General features: G+C 30.1%; 2 protein-coding genes and 1 long non-coding RNA gene across 3 annotated transcripts; all 3 read right to left on the bottom strand.

Annotated features, from left to right (window-relative positions):
• Positions 1-248: 248 nt before the first annotated feature.
• Positions 249-6,427, bottom strand: LOC132758407 (adhesion G protein-coupled receptor E5-like). Its single transcript, XM_060750079.1, has 8 exons — positions 6,326-6,427; positions 5,828-5,978; positions 5,412-5,481; positions 5,087-5,153; positions 4,448-4,533; positions 4,011-4,137; positions 3,497-3,577; positions 249-302 (listed from the first exon to the last, which is right to left on the bottom strand). Exons 1-8 carry the CDS (start codon positions 6,395-6,397, stop codon positions 249-251), a joined length of 708 nt encoding a protein of 235 aa, XP_060606062.1. The 5' UTR covers positions 6,398-6,427.
• Positions 6,428-7,050: 623 nt separating this feature from the next.
• LOC132758403 (uncharacterized) lies at positions 7,051-8,302 on the bottom strand. Its single transcript, XR_009629570.1, has 4 exons — positions 8,197-8,302; positions 7,950-7,993; positions 7,564-7,675; positions 7,051-7,157 (listed from the first exon to the last, which is right to left on the bottom strand). It is a non-coding gene; the product is annotated as an uncharacterized LOC132758403 (long non-coding RNA).
• Positions 8,303-10,141: 1,839 nt separating this feature from the next.
• LOC132758406 (uncharacterized) lies at positions 10,142-15,009 on the bottom strand. The gene is made up of 7 exons (XM_060750078.1): positions 14,670-15,009; positions 13,694-13,936; positions 12,171-12,251; positions 11,910-12,010; positions 11,352-11,537; positions 10,984-11,070; positions 10,142-10,285 (listed from the first exon to the last, which is right to left on the bottom strand). Exons 1-7 carry the CDS (start codon positions 15,007-15,009, stop codon positions 10,142-10,144), a joined length of 1,182 nt encoding a protein of 393 aa, XP_060606061.1.
• Positions 15,010-18,630: the final 3,621 nt, after the last annotated feature.

Genomic DNA, 18,630 nt, shown 5'->3' with positions numbered 1-18,630 from the left:
TTAATTCTTTGATTTGTTAAAATTACATGGTATTTATTAATTAATAGATTTAGAAAATAAAATCCGTTTTTTTTTTTCCATTAAATTTCTATAACAAAAATAACGAAACGCAACCGGCAAATTAAACAGTTATGCAAAAACTGGTTCGATATATCAGCGAATAGTAGTCAGAAAATAACTCCATTTCTGCACAATAACTGCTAACAGAAGATCAGAACTTTTACTCCGTATACATGCATCTATTACATTTACAGGGAACTTCTTTTCTCTTCAGCTATTGACTTCACAGGTCCAAACCTTTTCTGAAAAGCATGTGATAGAAACAAATAAAGCCAAAATGTATATTTATAGAAGCAGTGGAATATGAATAAGTATAAATAAGTTGTAAGATATATTTTGATGATATCTAATAATATCCATAGTGCTTATGAAATGAAAAAAAAATAATGATTGACAATAATTCCGAAAATAATATAAAGATAATGTTGATTTAGTCCGACATACCACGGACAAACATCCCAAATATTTAGGTAAATGCACGTACTTGCATAATCACCTTTGGGTTTCTTAAACAAAAGATTGTTTTCATCTGACCCTTCAATATAATAGTAAGACAATTATTAAGACATTGTGCTAAAGTACTAAATTGTGACCCATGACATCCATTACACGTTGCTTTCCTCAATCAGCTGATTGTGCGTCGCGATATTTGCTTGTGTATTTCAAATAAGAGTTTATCAATCTTAAATTTTATATGTCTTTATAGATATTTTTCAACCACATCCGTGTAATTTAAAATGGAATGGAAAGTAATATCACGGGATACGTAAGTGTGACTCGTTGTTCATTTTCCGGTGATTACTTTAATCCCGAAACATGATACTAAAAAACAACAAATAAATTAATGAACTAATTTATAACAGGCTGTAAATAAAATATGAGCTGTGTCACGACAAAATCAACATAATGGGTTTGCGACCAGCATGGATCCAGACCAGCCTTCGCATCCGCGCAGTCTGATCAGGATCCGTGTTGTTTGCTATCAGTTTCACTACTTGTAATTGGGTTTGTAAGCGAACAGTATGGATCCTGATCAGACTGCGCGTATGCGCAGGCCGATCTGGATCCATGCTGGTCGCAAAACCATTATGTTTGTTTTGTCGTGACGTGGCTCATATATATCATATTAAGAAGCTTCAGATTTAAGATTTCTGTAAACTGTTCCCACGCAAAAAGGCAAAAATCCGTTTTTGTCTTAAGAAATAGATACTTTGATATCTTATCACACATATTAGTAAACTGACTCGTGGTATGTCAACATTGATAAATATAATTAGTTACTGAAATGCTTATAAGTGTTGTCTAATGAGCTGTATGGAAATACGTTGTAGCTTTGCAAAAGAAATGAGCCGTGTCACGATAAAAACCAACATAGTGCGTTTGCGACCAGCATGGAGCCAGACCAGCCTGCGCATCAGCGCAGTCTGATCAGGATCCATGCTGTTCGCTTACCAACCCTATTACAAATAAAGAAACTGATAGCGAACAGCATGGATCCTTATCAGACTGATCGGATGCGCAGACTGGTATGGATCCATATTGGTCGCAAACGCACTATGTTGGTTTTGTCATGACACGGCTCAAATATGATACAAATGATCAACTAATACCTTGTTTTTCATCAAAACTAATATTGCCACTTTCAATAATATTTAAGAAATCTTCAAGTAATTGTAAAAATGATTCTTTACAAGATAAGTTGCAGAATATGATTTGATATAATTGTATATGCTACCATTTTTATATTGTTAGAAAAGTTTCTTCCATTGCTTGCAATGTCTATGTCTGATGAACGTGAGCCTGAAAAATAAAAAGGTGTAATTCAGAAATTGTAGTAGTTAAATGAATTAGATTTATTTAGAATTTCTGAAAAATTAACAGATAATGTTCACATGTCATTGCAATTGAAATGCATGCAATCACATGTTCTTACAAGTTTGTTTGTCAAACACGACTTAAACTCGTAGCTATATTTAATGATGCACTAGGGAGTGATATAATTTTCAAAGCATATATTTGATGAATATTGTCAACCGTAGCCATTTCAAAACGCATCTTATTTATATTTGAAACAAAATTGGTGAAAGAAAGCAAATCTTAACTAGTTTTGCTTACGTTTCAAAGACAAATATGACAATTATAGTACTATAACTTACTACTTATGCCAGTGTCACTGTTGACAAGATACAAGGCTGATGATGATAAATATTTTGTCTTCTCTTGCTAAAAAGTTATATAATCTTGTTATTTTTATATAAGAATGATAACAACATTTTGAAATTCACATTTTGTTACAGGGACTCCACTAAGGGTTAAAAGTCTAAAAACATAACGTTTGAATGTCTTACATAAATGATTTTGGGCAGAAATAATATATGCAAAGACAGTTGGGACATATACTTTAAAATAAAATAAAAATGGCATTTGTATGCCTGCCTTAGCTCGATTTGAGGGAAAAGTGTTTAAACGCTTTTCAATTTGGGTCACTTTTTTTACAATTCAAATAATAATTCTGGAAAAACGAAGTGCGTGAATGATCTGAATTTTGCACAAAGATAGGTGGTCTAAACCTACATCAAATTATACATTTATCTGGCAAAAATATTTTCAGTCCCATCATGTCAAAAAACCTGAGCGGAGTCCCTTTTAACAAATAGCATAATTAAACTTAGTCTTGTCAATGCTAGTGAACGTAAAACATTTTTTCGTTTGAGAAGAAATTTAAACAGGATTTTATAAGTACACTGTATTGAAGATATATTTTATATGTACAATTTCACTTCTTAATGATTGTTTGAATATTTTTTTAAATTTTTATTTATTTTTTTTTATTTTTGTTGTATTTTTTTTTACTATATGTTTGTTTACATGCAATGCTATCTGGCTTTTTCGTGATGAGCACAAAACAACTTACAAAACGATGGCTCTTTGAACTTTGGTTTAAAATCAAAGAAGTTGTAGATTTTCTTCGCTTCTTCTCGAGACACCAGTGAAAATACGGAAAATATGTTTCACTGCAGTGAAAAATAAATTTTTACAATGAAAATACGGAAAATGAAAATATGCATTTTATTTCATCAATATTTCTCAATATTTCATTTATAATTATGTAATAAATCAAATTATACATTTATCTGGCAAAAATATTTTTAGTCCCATCATGTCAAAAAACTTCAGCGGAGTCCCTTTTAACAAATAGTATAATTAAACTAAGTCTTGTCAATGCTAGTGAACGTAATACATTTTTTCGTTTGAGAAGAAATTTCAACAGAATTCTATAAGTACACTGTATTGAAGATTTATTTTATATGTACAATTTCACTTCTTAATGATTGTTTGGATTTTTTTAAATTTGTTTTTGTTTTTTATTTTTGTTTTTTTTTTGTTTACATGCAATGCTATCTGGCTTTTTCGTGATGAGCACAAAACAACTTACAAAACGATGGCTCTTTGAACTTTGGTTTAAAATCAAAGAAGTTGTAGATTTTCTTCGCTTCTTCTCGTATGCGTTTGTTATCTGAAATACATTGTATAGATAGCGTCCAGAAACGTAATATTCACAGTATCAATAAAAATAAAGTGAAAAATGCTATTACTTATTGTTTTCGGAAATATATCTGGAAATTGAATACCTGTTTATTGAGTGCGCAGTGGAAAATAAAAATGACAACACCCTGAAATGATAAAATTAGTTAAAGTATGTATTATACGATGATGCAGTTGATTCTACGGTAACCTTTATATTAATTTATTTCAAAATGAATACAATCTGACAAATACAAATATCATTTATACTTTTCATTTAATATGCCGTCTCTTAAATCGTATTAAAAAACAACATATTTTACATACACTCTTAATCTCAAACACACATTTTTGACATTCTGTATTCTAATGCAAGAAATGATAGCACGCCTATTATTGTTTTCTTTGAAAGACAAGAATGTTACCTGGCATCCGTTACAAAAAGAAAACAAATATTGGATCCATGATGTAGATTTGTTCACATAGAATATACCTATAACCCACGTACATCCAAGCAATGGAAGTAAAATACAGAGGCAACGAATTCCTACTCTGAAAACAGTAATGGTATGATAAATAAAATCATTCAGAACGAGGTGTAAAACAACGATACAAAAAATTCAAACTATTGCATATTAAATTATGACATCAAAAATATATCAGTTAGATAGTATTACGTTGGTGTTTCTGTATTTCTTCCAGGTAATGAGGTAATCTCATTTTAAAAGTTACTCAGAGACTGGTGAATCCATTTTATTAATCTGTTTGGCTTTCTATCTAATAATATGTTATAAATTCAACACTGAAACTTATTTCAACGTAAATTTAATATTCAAATATAAACTCAAGTAAAACTACTTACACAATTTTAGCATGGGTTTGTTTTTGTCTCATCTTTTTCACATTAAATACTGCTCTCATAACAAAGCCAAGAAGCACAGCATTTATCTAGCAAAAGAACAATACATTGTAATATTGTGATATGCAACTTAAAATAGAGTGAATTTCTGTCAGTAAGAAAATAGTAGACATGAATCCTGAAGACTTTTAGCAGTACGAATTTGGTTAAAGTACTTCATTGAAGGTCAAAGCACATGAATACGTTTTCAACGATATTTTGTGAAAGTGTTTATGTCATAATAAAAGAGTACTCTCAGTTATAAAACATAATTAAAAGTATTTTAGGTCAAAGTACATTTCTGCTTTGTACATGGTATAATATAATAACGACGCAATTATTTATTTTTTCAAAATCTTCATTTATTCAAATTTTTATTTAAATGTGGTTTAAAGAAACATTCTACCAAGCGTATCGAGAGTATGTGCTTATGCTTTAAATAATGCAAGGAGGGACACAAAGGTCTTCCTCGAACAGCAAAGATTGAATGTTGCTATATGACTTCAACTGCGTCTGCATGAAATACGATGCCTCTGAGTGACAAACGAATAAACTAACAAACCTAACTAAAATTTTGAAACAACCGTATGATATTTAATATACCAGAATTATGATAAAAGCTGGTCCAACAAATGCCCAAATAAGTCCATTGTCAACTGATAACCAACAACTGAAATAGAAATCAGACAACAATCGTAGCTCAAACATATTCAAGTTTTCCTGTATGAAAAAGGATCAGTGGACATGTTCATGCCATAAAATCCATTTCTATTTTGGATGATATAGTATACTTTATAAACTTTCTATAAATCTATAATTGCAACTAGGACTATTTCGATATAAGTCGTCTTTAAATCAAAATTTTGATGATGTTTTTGAGTAACATAAAAATTAATATATAAATTGAAAATGAATGGATTAAACATACAAATGTTGAGTTCCATATCCTTTCATCCTCGTAATTGCCAATGTTATCCCGACAATAAACGCCGGTATAACTGGAAAAGACAATTTTATGATCACTTAAAGATACGTTAAAAGTACATGTATTTAAATTTGTAATATCATTGTTCGTTTCTTGTTCTTGTCTTGCAATTATTGGTCAATTATTTGTCAATGTTTGTATTTATCTTTTATTGTCGTGCCAGAAATTAAGCCAATCTTCAATTTTTTGTATTATAATTTTATTTTCTTCAAAACAAAAAAATACGAATTGACTTTCAATTTAACTTATAGCGACATAAATAAATTGATAAAAAAATTATTGTAAAATATTGCTTCTACGTTTACTTTATTTCACATTAGTGTTATCAATGAATAAATTTAAAATAAAGAAGAATTTACCCCAAGCAGCTGAAAGAATCCATTTGATGCTTGGTTTTGTTGAAAACACGTATAAAACAGCAAAAGATATCTCAATACCTTCCGCAAACATCAGGAAAAACACAACGAGATATATGTACTGTAATAACACTGCAACTGCTGTACAAAAACCCTATTGGACGATAACTATGTTTAAGTATAACGAATAAACGACAGACATATGGGTGGATATGCACAATGATATCGTAACCAATATTTTGATTTTACTATGATTTTGACACCAAACGCTACAGAATGATACATACATTGTGAATGTGATTTGCATTTAGATATATATTAATAAAGAATATTGCAAAAAATTATATACCTTACTAGTTGAACAAAAGAAAGTTTTTGTATTGGATAATTACCTACATAGTACATCTTTACGTTTCGAAGCCTTTACAATAAATGATCTGAAGTATGTAAACGTTTTTGCTTTTTGCTCATAGACACTACAAATACTGAAGAAGAATTTACCATGTTGTCTGTTCTGTCAACACCTCCGAGGAAAATGATATAGGATGTTACCATAGCAACACATAAGTGCATTAAAATAGTAGCTCTATCTGATTTCAAATACCTGCAAGATTTAAATGCGTTTAAAAGTCTTTAAAATCGTTTCACTATCTTGAACGTTGTTGTAGCTTTTTGAATGACCTTAGATTAATCAAAGTTACAAGTAATTTGAAGGAACTCCACTGATCTAATGTAAAAAACAGAAAGATATGCAAAAGATAATTAAGAAATTAAAAACAAAAAAATTTGAAAAATCGATTTTTTGTGCCATTTCTAGTTCGATGTGAGTGATAATCGTAGCAACGCTTTTCAATTTTGGGTCATTTTTTACAATAAAAAACATTATTCTGGAACTATATAGTTGAGTGATTGATTCTTTTTTAACTTAATTTTGCAGACAAGTTATTGGTCTTGACCTTCATCGAATGGATCATTGCTTATCAGAAAATTGCTTCCAGCCCCGTTTTGTCAAAATTCTCAGTGGAGTGCTCTAAATGTATTAATATCCATGGCCATTATATCTCAGTTAGATTGATTGTTAAATGATTATATGTGAAAAATATTACTACATGCATACACGTTTAACTAAAAGCAAATGAAAAAGTAAAAATAAAGTGTTTGGTATCTGTACTGACGTTTTTAATTACAGGACTTAAACAAGAGTCAACTATATAGATAAAAAGCATTACCTCCACATATATAAATGTACCAACACAGTAAAAACAAGACCAAGAGTTGACAAGGAACATCCGATAAAAGTTATAATTCTCAACGTTTCTGTTTCTACATTACTCTGAAATTAAATAAAGCAATATATATTTGTATTTTAAATCTGACTGACAATATGCTGATTTTGGCTAAATTCAATGTGTGCGTAAACCAAAATGTAGGTTTAAGTTTGCTTCCAAATGTTTTTTTTCTGTTGTAGCCATTGTTTGTTCTGAAGATGGAAACAATCTAAGATACGTTTGTAAATTTGTCAAATGTATAATTTGTATAATAGATGTAAGAACTGATAAATGAATATTTAAAAAATGTAAACGCAAAATTCTGCATTTTGTAACCAACTAGAGTATCAACAATGCAAATTAATCAAAAATATACGTCAATGTATGTTCTAAAAAAATTAACAAACATTAGAATGCATTATTTACATGTTTATAGATGAAGAGCTTTTAAATCAAGAATTAAAATAATACCGCTGTCCACGGACTCATAAGAATTGCAAAGTTTGTAAGATGGTTGCATTCACAAGTAGCTGATGTTGTGTCTGATGTTTTCAAATAACACCCTTCATTCATCCACGTTGTGCTTTATTCAAAAGATGTTTCAGTTATAATTGCTATAGTATATTAAAAATGTTAAATACTTAACAAAATGTTCGGTGTCAAGATATGAGATAAATTAACTATGAATGTTTTATGATGCTGCACTTAACCTAGAGTTGTTATAAACGTTGCTTTATTTTAAATGATGTATGCTATTTAAAAAAGAGTTGACAATATAACCAATTAATGAATATTTTTGAAATGGCTTTTCTTTTTTCTTTTCTTTTTAAAGAATGGATAAAATGATCCAAATTTACCCGTTTTCAGTCATAAAACTACATATTTTTCGCCAGTTACTTTCCTGAAAAGTAAAAGAAACTGGCATTGATATGATCGAATGAAACTTTGAAATATATTAACATATGAACATTAAAATTTAAAAATATTTGGCGGTTTTATAATAATCAAATTAAAAATGGGGTTTCAATACATTACGTAATAAAAATGGATAGCAAAGCATTAAGTTTTGTATCAGTTTTGAAAAACTCTTTTAAGTTATGTTACCTTTAAGTCTTTAAATTTAATGGTAACTTTAAAATCAGTATTGTTTCTCCAGTTGTCAAGCCTAGCACCAATTACAGCAGACTTCAAAAACCCGTCTTTAACACTAAAATTGAATAACATAGTTGCTTCTTGATAGTTATTTAAAAAGTTGTACATGGAATAGTGAGAGGTACGAAATTTTGCACTTAGCCTATCGATTGCATGCTTATGAAACTGTGGTTCTTGAACTTTCTTGAGAAAAAAAGAGATAAGAGAACCAATCTATGAATTATGACAACATTTGTTTATGGATTGTTTCCCTTAGATTATATTTTATAATTACTCCATTTAAGTTACAGTTAATAGATATTTGATGAAAAGAACAATAAGCTGTTACTGTACCTATTTTTTGTTGTTTCTTCCGACAGCAAACCAGTCACATTTTTATATAGTATACCATAAAACATTGCCGATCCTAAAAAAAATTTGAAATGACATTTAAAAGTATTTGTATATGTTGGTATTTTCGAATCGTTATTCGAGAGCAAAATGTTTAAAAGGTAAACACCTTGCTTAATATATTTATCCTGACTTTTTAACCTATTTAATTATAAACAATGTTGAAAAATGTGTTTTTTGCTTGCTCCAAAAGTTCTTATACTTCAAAATCTACTAAATGTAATGCACGTATGTCATTATAATGATATTTTTTCTAGGATATGATAGCTTACGGAACGTCGGTGGTTCTACTCAGGTGCTGCCCGTTCGTGTCTGAAATAATGCACGGAAGGGCACCTGAGGTCTTCCTCCAACAGTAAAGCTGGAACGTCGCGATATGACCTATACTGTGTCCATGTGACGTAAAACCCAAAACAAACTTAAAACAAATAAACAAATTTTCTAGGATATGAAAATCGTCTTAATCATGATAATTCATTTCACTTACCTTTCAAAGAACCAACGGGTAGTTGTAATGTTGATATTTGGGATAAATTAGGATATTTATTGGCATCTGGAAACGTTAATCCTACAGAACTATTCACTCGGCTGACCTGAAGAACTGATATCCAAAAAGATTTAATGAAAATTAGAATGAAAAAAAAAGTTAAACGCTATAACAGGTGTAAAAAATGAAATAAGGTACTTGGGTTTATAAATATTAACAATGAATAATTGTATTCACTTTTAGGTTTTTATTTGTCCGCGTTATGGATAAGCACCAGGAATTGATGTATTTTTATATCAAAACATGAATATTTAATGTATTACTTAAAGTAACGTGTGATAGCTTAATTTAAAAAAAATGTGAAGGCTGTAAAAAGCAATACGTAGGTCAGACTAATCAAAATGTATCATGCAGAATGAATAAACATAGATTTGATATAAGAAATTGTGACGCTAATCCAGTTTCACATGTTGCGATCCATTTCGGATCAAACGATAATAAAGGTTCATTGTCATATTTTTCATTTTTACCTATAGAAATTATAGAAAACAACATGGACCGGTTAAAGAAATATTTTGGATCCATAAATTAAATACTATGATTCCAAATGGACTAAATAATAAAGTATTCTTTGATTTATAATGCGTTACATGAGTATGTATATGTTTGTCTATTATTATCTTATTTTTATCAACACTGTCTAATAGACATCTGTATCACTGTTGATCCATTTTAAAATATGTACCAGCTTTATTTATAGCATGAATATTTGTTTCTACATGTTATCATAGTTTTGCCGCTAAACACAATAACGTTTTTCGCGCGTTTAACGCGTGTTCCGTTATGACGTCGCTTCCGGTAATTTTATAATGTTTTGCACTGATGAAGGCATATAGCCGAAACGTTTGCAATTAAATTTAATAACTAAATGTTCGTGTTTGTGTGGCTTGTCTGATTATAGCTAAATTTTGAAATATTGAATCAACTATAGAAATATAACAAAAAAGAAGAATACATGTATCACCACTTTTGATGATACAACTTACGAACATTCTCGGTGTGTATTGTTCTTTCTTTGTTAGAAGTGGTTTCATTTATAGTTCTTCCAAGAATTGTAGAAAACGAACTGACGGTATTCAGAAGCTTCCATACCCATTGATCACCCTGTATATGAAACAAATATACATTGACAATGATACAAAAATGTTCACAAAATATAGCATAACTAATGTCCGACCGCTTAGTCTGATAGGGAGAGTATCGGATTATGATACAAGATACACGTGTTCGATCATGTGGCGAAGAAACATTTCTCCGAAAATTAGTGCTATGGTCATTTGTTTCTCATCATTAAAATCAGGTGTAATTAGTAGACATTCATCCCAACAGAAATAGGAAGTTACTGGTTAATTATCAAGGAGAGCCGGTTAGGTGTAAAGACCGCATAAATTAAAAGAAAACTCTAGAGTAAAAATATGTACGAAATCATACATACGGAATGCAAACAATTGAACGTAAAATAATCATTATTCAATTCAGATTGAATCGAATTGTTGCATATAATACAAACGCATGTTGCTTAGTTATGAATAATAGAGTGAAATAAAAGTTATTTCAACGACAACGGTATCTTATTTGGGTGATAATTCTGGATATATAAACAAAACTTCCATCATAGTTTTTATATAAATGTTGTACTCTTACACTTTGGCAGTTATTAACGTAATTATAAAATTTTATATTAAAGGATATTCACCAAACCGCATATTATACGTAGAAGTTGTTTTTCCACTTTTATATTAAGAACATAGTTTTGTACGTTTCACTCAACTATATCTTCGTATACATATTGTTATATTTACCTTAATACCGTGCACGTTTTGGGGAATGCTTTGCCAGACTGCTACATTCTTTTTATCAAGAAGGTTATTAACGGTCCTCACAAAGTTCTGAAAAGTATGAAGTTATAAACTTTCTTTCATTGTTGAATATTCATAATGTCCTTATATTGCAGTTTGAAATAATTTATGATAATTTCATTATATAAAACATTAAAGTAAAAATTGTTAACATTAGAACTTACACTGGTAGAAATCTTATGATAATAAATGTTTTAACAAACTTTAAGATAAACAATGTCGCCTATCACATATTTTGATAAAAAGGAAAGATTAAAGTTAAAGGGTCAGTTATGTCCCATTTTCACATAGGAATATTTCTGTACATTTACTTTTGACTGATTAGGAGTGATAGCCCAGTTCTCTAATTTGACTATTTTGTCCAACGCTTGAATAATTGTGGTTAACTCTTCATGGTGTAGATGGCTGTTTGAATCTTGATGTGTTGTTACTTCTAGTGTCTTAAGAAGAGCGTTTTCTATTTCCTGATAAGAATTCCCGCCATTGATCTGACCAATCTTGATAAACAAATTAAGAAAGAAAAGAAAGAATACAGAATTAAGAATATACTACTAACCTGACCGAATCATTCATAGATGGTATGTTTTTAACATAATATAATCTAATTTGGGGAAACTGAGATCACTGAACTTAACATATTCCCTTTAATCAATCACTCATTAAATAAAAGTTAGAAAATAAATCTTGCTCAATCCTTAGCGGGGCATGTCTTACATTTAAAACTTGCATGTGGTAAATATTTATTAATCACAATAATCCCGTTGCTCAGACTGGCTTATGATAAGTTATATAGAGTCAATGGAATAGACTGAAGATGATTCGTTAAAGATAAGAAATAATTTTACACTTAAATTTGCTATACTTATTACAATATGCTCTATTTCCGCTATATTTGTACGAGAGCAGCTATTCATTTGTTGCACACATGTTCCCTCGCTCGAGTAATTATAAGAAATATAGCCTGACGCATCTGAAATTAAAAATGTTTAAAATCTTTATGATATTTTGTTAGAACTGATTGTTTAAGAAAGGTAACTGGCACATAATTACAAAGTTTTTCATAGTTATAGCAATTTTACTTAACAATAAAAAAGTAATGAAAACTTTCAAAATATGTTATAAATATATACTAGCAACATATAAGGAACAAGGAGCATTTGTTCCATATGATTTTTCAGTCCTTCTTTCCACTTCCTTTTGACAACTGGTCACTAAAATAAAAAGAAAATAACCGTTATTAAACATTTTAATTACATTATATTTTTCAGCATTTTAAACGAATAATTTTGATGTCTTTTTTTAAAGTTCAATAAAAAAAAGGCATCATTTCAAGTGATAGATTTTAGAAGAACATCTAAATTATCCGCTTTTAAGTTTTTCTCTATTCATCAGAAATCTATTCATGTGTCTTATTTACTATTCTTTTTACACAAAACTTTATCTTACAATGTATGTTATTTTATCACTTTTATTATAAATGTTGTTTATATACTAGTCTAGTATAACAAAGTACGTAAACGAAAGAACATGTATCAGATGAAAATCACATGCCAAAATCAAACACTCTTTTTCAGGATTCATGTTATGATATTACCGAGCTTCGGTACACGAAACCAGTTGTGTTGTTTTAATGGCAGAATATACCTATCACCACACCCCATTTTTCTTTATTTTATTTTTTAATACTAAGTCTTCTTCAACAAAAAATAATGAATACATTATAATAGGATCGACACATGTCATAAAAATATATTTAAGGCCAACAAGTGTATGTAATTGTCCCCCGCCTTTTCGAAGACAAAAGGAGAATATAGAAATATATCGTCTTCCCGTCCGTTTGTCATATTTTCGTGTATTGTCTATAACTTTGTCATTTATCATAGGAATTTGAAATACCTTGGCACAAATGTTTGTTATAATATTAAGATGATGTGTCATGCGCAACAACCAGACCCCTACCTTCAAGGTCAATGTCACACTTAGAGGTCAGAGCTTATCATGATAGATTTTTAAATTCCGGGTTCCATTTTTTTAAAAAATAAATTTATTGTTGCCTTGCAGATAATCCATACCTCAATCTTTTGAAATAGCACAATTTTATGCTTCATTTAAAACTTCACTGGGGGGGGGGGGGACGTTGGTAACTTTGTTACAAATTCTTGTTATATGACAAACGTGAAAAAAGGCTGTTGGCATTTTTAAAAGTCTAATATGTAAACACATTAATTTGTAAAAATTTGTTTATGTCAGCGACACTTTTGAACATCGATATATTTTATTATCTGTCACTTATTGATAAACCAATTATATCAACAAGCTAACATCAAATACGTTAAGATCTTGTTCGAAAGCGAAATTAAATAGAAAAGAATAAGCTTGTAACAAATTATGACATTGACAGAATGCGATCGTTTCCTTCAATACAAATTATTTTTAATTACAATTTTTAAAGGGATAATTATTTTTTTTACTGTGACAATTTATGCAAGAAGCAATGCTTAGAAATCTTAAAGAAATGCTTGCAATACGTATAATTACTATAATGTTAGTTGCTCGGTACTTCCATTTTGATGTTAATCATTTGAAAAAAATATTTTGTGGGAAAATCGTTTTTTGTTATTAAGTTGATACTGAAATGAAATTGTTATCTTACCTAGAACAATTACCATTTCTTTGACAGGATAAACATGGGCAGTGTAGGTTTTTGTGCAAGATACTGACGAGCCATTTTTAGAACGTTTAAACGAATAATTAAGAACACTCCATTCAAGTGCAGCATTTGTTTCAGTATCTGGCCGATACGAACCATTTCTTAATAATGTAGAAGTATAGCTGTCTTCTAACCCAGGTGAAGGGCACCAAAAATCACCAAATAGTAGTTCTTCATATGCATCCACTAAAAAGAAAATATTAGATAAAGATAAAAAAATAGATAGTATAGACTGCAGTGATAAAACAAACAATCAACAATGTTTCTACTTCACGATTGTGATTGTTGCAATCACACGATTGTGATTGTTGCAATCACAATTTTTAGAAATTTTTAGAAATCATGTAGTTATAAAGCAAATACTTTTTTGTATTTTTCTTAGGGATTTAAGAGTCATATGTAAAACAATGATGTTTGTGCGCATGTGTCACGAATATAACAGGACTTTGCGACACAACTTAAGTTTTGTTATTTCATATTTCATGTCTTTCAACTTCTTCTTCTTTTGCATTTATACGGGATCTAATCATTATTATTCGTTTGAATAAGTTTCATAATCGCTTTAAGACATGATTTTGTTTGATTTTTCCTTTCTCTGCATTATTTAAGCATAATTACAAACAATTTTTAAGTCTCGGTCGGCAATCTTTGACATGTACCTCCACATGTACAATTGCATTTAAATGATTTCCATTTAATCAATTCTACACAATCAAGTAAAATTACGAAAAACATATTAGTTATTTTACTAGAATCATTATGTAAACTGTGTGTAAAACTGACAATAATACCATATAAATTACTTCACTTATCTCTACTACCTGTAAAAATGTAATTCATAGTTACTTTTTTATATTTATCACGGTTAAAATATATCTTAAGCAATACTCGCCATATGTAAAAAGCAGCCGGTCATTACTTGACAAATTCTGTTCTATAGTTCTCACAGTACATGTCATTGCTTCTATAATCATATCATACGGAAGTTGCTCGAATATTATTGTATTTGCATTGATCTCTGAGCATCTGAACTTGTATTTCAGATGGTTGAAACGGGCGTCATGTTTAACAGTTGATTTGCACGAGTCATTACGTACAACATCTAGAATATTGGCCGAGGGTGCGTAATAGTACCATACGAAATAATCAACGGTTTCATTTCCAGTGTATCTACACGTCAGTGATAGAGAGTCATTCTGAATTGGCTCTGTCACAAGATTGACAGAAGAGCTGTATGTATCTGTAACTAATAAAAACATAGTACTATGTGTTCATAAAACTATTAAGAAAGAAAATCATAATCAAAATTCATATTTTGTAATTTTTCATCATTTGTTTTAACATACGTATAAGTTTAGAATTTGGCTATTTAAAGTTGATAAAACACTGATCTTATAATTCAATTGACCTATTTTTCGCAATCGGGAGTCTTATCTGAAAAATGAGTTGGTTTCCGTGCAAATTGTCCGTAATAAATACTTCAAAATATAAAATGTTGCTACCAAAGCAGGATCAAAGTAAGTTTTTAACAGCAATGAATAATTTAATTCTGATTTTTATTTCTTGACATCACATTCTTGACTTAATTTTAGATTAGATAAAACAAAAACATGTAGAATAAACTGGTTTCTCATTAATAAACTGTCTTACCGAAAGATAATAGGTTAAAGAGAATTATTGATGTAATATCCATTCTTTAATAATCAAAGTGACCTCAAATAGATTTGCGCACCTCTTTATCCCAAACTAGTAATTGGAGTGATGGTAAACTTATTAAATCCACATACATAAATGAGACCGTTTTTTCTAACCTTCTAAAATATAAGGATATTTTTATCTCTTGTCATTGATAAGCATTGATAGTTTTGGCTATATATGTTTGAATTTTTATACATTTTATTTATTTAAAAAGCTTGATAGATAAATATTGAAAGAAGTTATTCAAGATTGGAAGATATTTCTTTCAAGACTATCTTAATTAATGAGAATTGAATGATCATTATCTGAATTTCATATCTATCGAGGAAGTTATGCTGATAATGTGAAGTTATGCTAATAATGTCAAATTAAAAACCTAAACGATTTCAATAGTGAACCCTTATAATCGTTCTATAACTTGTACTTCGGTTCTTTTAAATAACAATAAAAGATTTGCATGATCGTACAATACATGTATTTGAAGAGTATAATGTGCGAAATACAAATAAACAATTTTATTAGTTTAAAATATGTCCTTAGCCACATATCGCTTTATAAATCAGATGTTCACTTACAGTGCATTCTATTGTTTGAACAGTCATACTGAAAATTTATATGCATAGATCGAGCACAAGGTTTACATCTAGTTTGTAGCAACTATGAATGCGCATAAATGATGCGTATTCTGTCATATGAGATTCCAGTCGCGACTTGAGATAAACGTACGAGTATATGACATAATTATTTATTTGATGTAAACTTTGGAACTATATTTTGTATTGTAGAATTATAACGTAATTCGCTGTATAAATTATCAATTTAGCTGATAATATTTAGATTACATTATATTAACATTCCTTATTACAAAATATCATATCAGGATCAAATCTTTTACCGGTACTTTATTTTCATCCGGAAACAAGTTGATTACAAAGTCGATTTTATAACTACTTAAGTTAAATTTTAAATACAAACATTTATATCATTATATCATTGATAAAAATACGCTTGTTTACTTGTCATACATACTTGTGATAACCTATCACAGGTTTTCAAAACGTCATTATTGTACCTATTTCAATTTACAATCAACCGAAACCAAATAGGACTAGTTAAATCAAGCCGGCGTGCTATCAATATGTTAAGTCTTTAAGAAAGATAATATTTAATTGATTACAGTTTAATTTTGTATGACTGAAGGTCGTTGGTTTTTCATATGTACAAGTTCGTATCTTAAATAATGCACACATTTGTTGTTATAACATGTGTTTTTTTCTACTTGTTCAGGCCCTAAGTTGCCAAGTAATAGTTATCTAATCGGTTTGATTAAACATGACACAACAAAATGGGAGCTTAAATAATATCAAGTATTGATGTAATATAAGTATGTAAATGTTGATAACTAAAATACAAGTAACCAACTACCAAACATTTCCTTTGGCACTGTAATTTTAGTTTTCGGACATAACATTTCTTCCAATACTTTAAAAACAGAGTTTAAATCGATGCCTACTCAAGAGCGTCTTCGATTATTTGTATATCTACTATACCTATTGTATAAATGTGAAAAGTAAGCATACGAGGGCTGTTCGAAAAGAATTGCTGATTTTCTCATTAAACACTAAAAACTGAAATAAATACCCGTTTCTTTACTTCATACCTTCAAAGTATTTCCAATGTCTTGCATACACAATTTTAGTTCCCAAAGGCGTCACGGTACTAAGGTACTGGAAAACAGCAAATCCCTGCCTGTCTAGACCGATATTTTCAACCAGCAACGTAAGTTTTCAGTTTTGGAAAGAGGAAAAGAAACATTCGCAGTGTGCAAGATCTCGAGAACATATGGGATGAGGGAGAACATTGAATTTCTCTTGCAGAAGTTGAAGACTACTGTAAAGGTATGGGCCGGCAAGTTATCATGAAGAAGCCGAATGTGTTTAAACCCTGTGACCGGACGTCGGGTTTGGGTAATACTATTTCAGTTTCTTCAGCTCGACGTCTCACTTGTACTTCTCTGTTATGCTTGTACCCTTTTGTCTTTGACATAAATGAGTTTAATTGAAAAGAAAATTGCGTTCAACACTTTCTTTACGTTTAAAGTGCGTATTCCAATAATAGGTCTTTAGCAGTTTCTAGTTGCCAATTTTATAACTAGTTTTCATACTGACTCAAAATAGTGAATCAATGTTTCAGCGCCTGTTACTGCATTAACTTATTTGAATTGGTCGCATTTTGGAAACATTTGGTGTATTTGGGAAATTTTACCACGTTACTTTTGTGTTCATCTGTAAGTAATGAGGTACCCGCATAGCACTAATCTTTCTATTATTCAGTTTTGTTGTTGTTTTTGTGTGTTTTTACAGAATAAATAGTACCGTTGATAGTGATATACCTACGATTTGTGTTGTATCATGCCCTGGATACCTAGCATCTTTCTCAATGATTTCTTTTCCTTTTGCGAGGTTTTATTTATGCGATCGTAAGCTTTGGTATGCCTGTTTTGGTGCTTTTTCAATAGCCTGTATGCAGGAATGAAATTTCTTTTCCAACCAACAAAGAATGTCATAAGACAGCGAAGTATAACATTAAACAACCATAATTTCGCTGAAAATATCTTCCAACGAATATCCAAGTAACATGCGAGTTTTTATTAGACGCTCCAACTTTAGAACTTTTACGTTAAGTCTTAGACCGTTTCTACCAAGTTCTTATAAGACGGACGATCAACTCTTCTATTTCTATCTACCTTAAGTAACATTGGCAATTACAATGAAGGAAATAAATCCTTAAAGCCACTGGCCTACAAGTACATGTAGCTTATGGGAAAAAATCACGTAACCGGTAAATACTGATGTAGTTTAAGACATATGCTTATCAGACTCAATTTCCAATATCAATTAGTCATGGAGAAATTTCTCGCACACGCACATACTCACACACCAACGCACACAATAAATGCTCACACTTTTAAACATGTAGAGCCTTCCTTCAAGAAAAGTGCAACAACCATAACAGTTACTGTTGACTTCATAACTGTGAGAGACAGGGGAATGTTAGCGCAGCTCGTTATTCTCATTTGTATTACATTTCCTTTAAAAGTCAATATACAAAACTTGCAGTTTTGGAGAAAGTTTCTTTATTAAAAATACGTTTATTTGAAAAAAGCATGAATCTTTTTCTAT

The sequence above is a fragment of the Ruditapes philippinarum genome, unplaced genomic scaffold (assembly GCF_026571515.1).
Source record: "Ruditapes philippinarum isolate M1 unplaced genomic scaffold, ASM2657151v2 ctg1000_1_1_1_1, whole genome shotgun sequence".
NCBI classification, from domain to species: domain Eukaryota; kingdom Metazoa; phylum Mollusca; class Bivalvia; order Venerida; family Veneridae; genus Ruditapes; species Ruditapes philippinarum.
The sequence above is the reverse complement of the archived record's forward strand: the minus strand, read 5'-3'. Positions and strand labels throughout refer to the sequence as shown.

Excerpts from the sequence above, each read along its gene's own strand:
- LOC132758407 (XM_060750079.1), bottom strand. The coding sequence starts at position 6,397 with ATGCACTTATGTGTTGCTATGGTAACATCCTATATCATTTTCCTCGGA. Across the intron at positions 4,534-5,086 it reads CAGCTTTTATCATAATTCTG|ATAAATGCTGTGCTTCTTGG; the intron begins GTATATTAAATA and ends TTCTTTTGCTAG. Across the intron at positions 4,138-4,447 it reads CAAACCCATGCTAAAATTGT|AGTAGGAATTCGTTGCCTCT; the intron begins GTAAGTAGTTTT and ends TACTGTTTTCAG.
- LOC132758406 (XM_060750078.1), bottom strand. The coding sequence starts at position 15,009 with ATGTTTTTATTAGTTACAGATACATACAGCTCTTCTGTCAATCTTGTG. Across the intron at positions 13,937-14,669 it reads TATAGAACAGAATTTGTCAA|TGGATGCATATGAAGAACTA; the intron begins GTAATGACCGGC and ends TTTTCTTTTTAG. Across the intron at positions 11,071-11,351 it reads TCACTCCTAATCAGTCAAAA|AACTTTGTGAGGACCGTTAA; the intron begins GTAAATGTACAG and ends CATACTTTTCAG.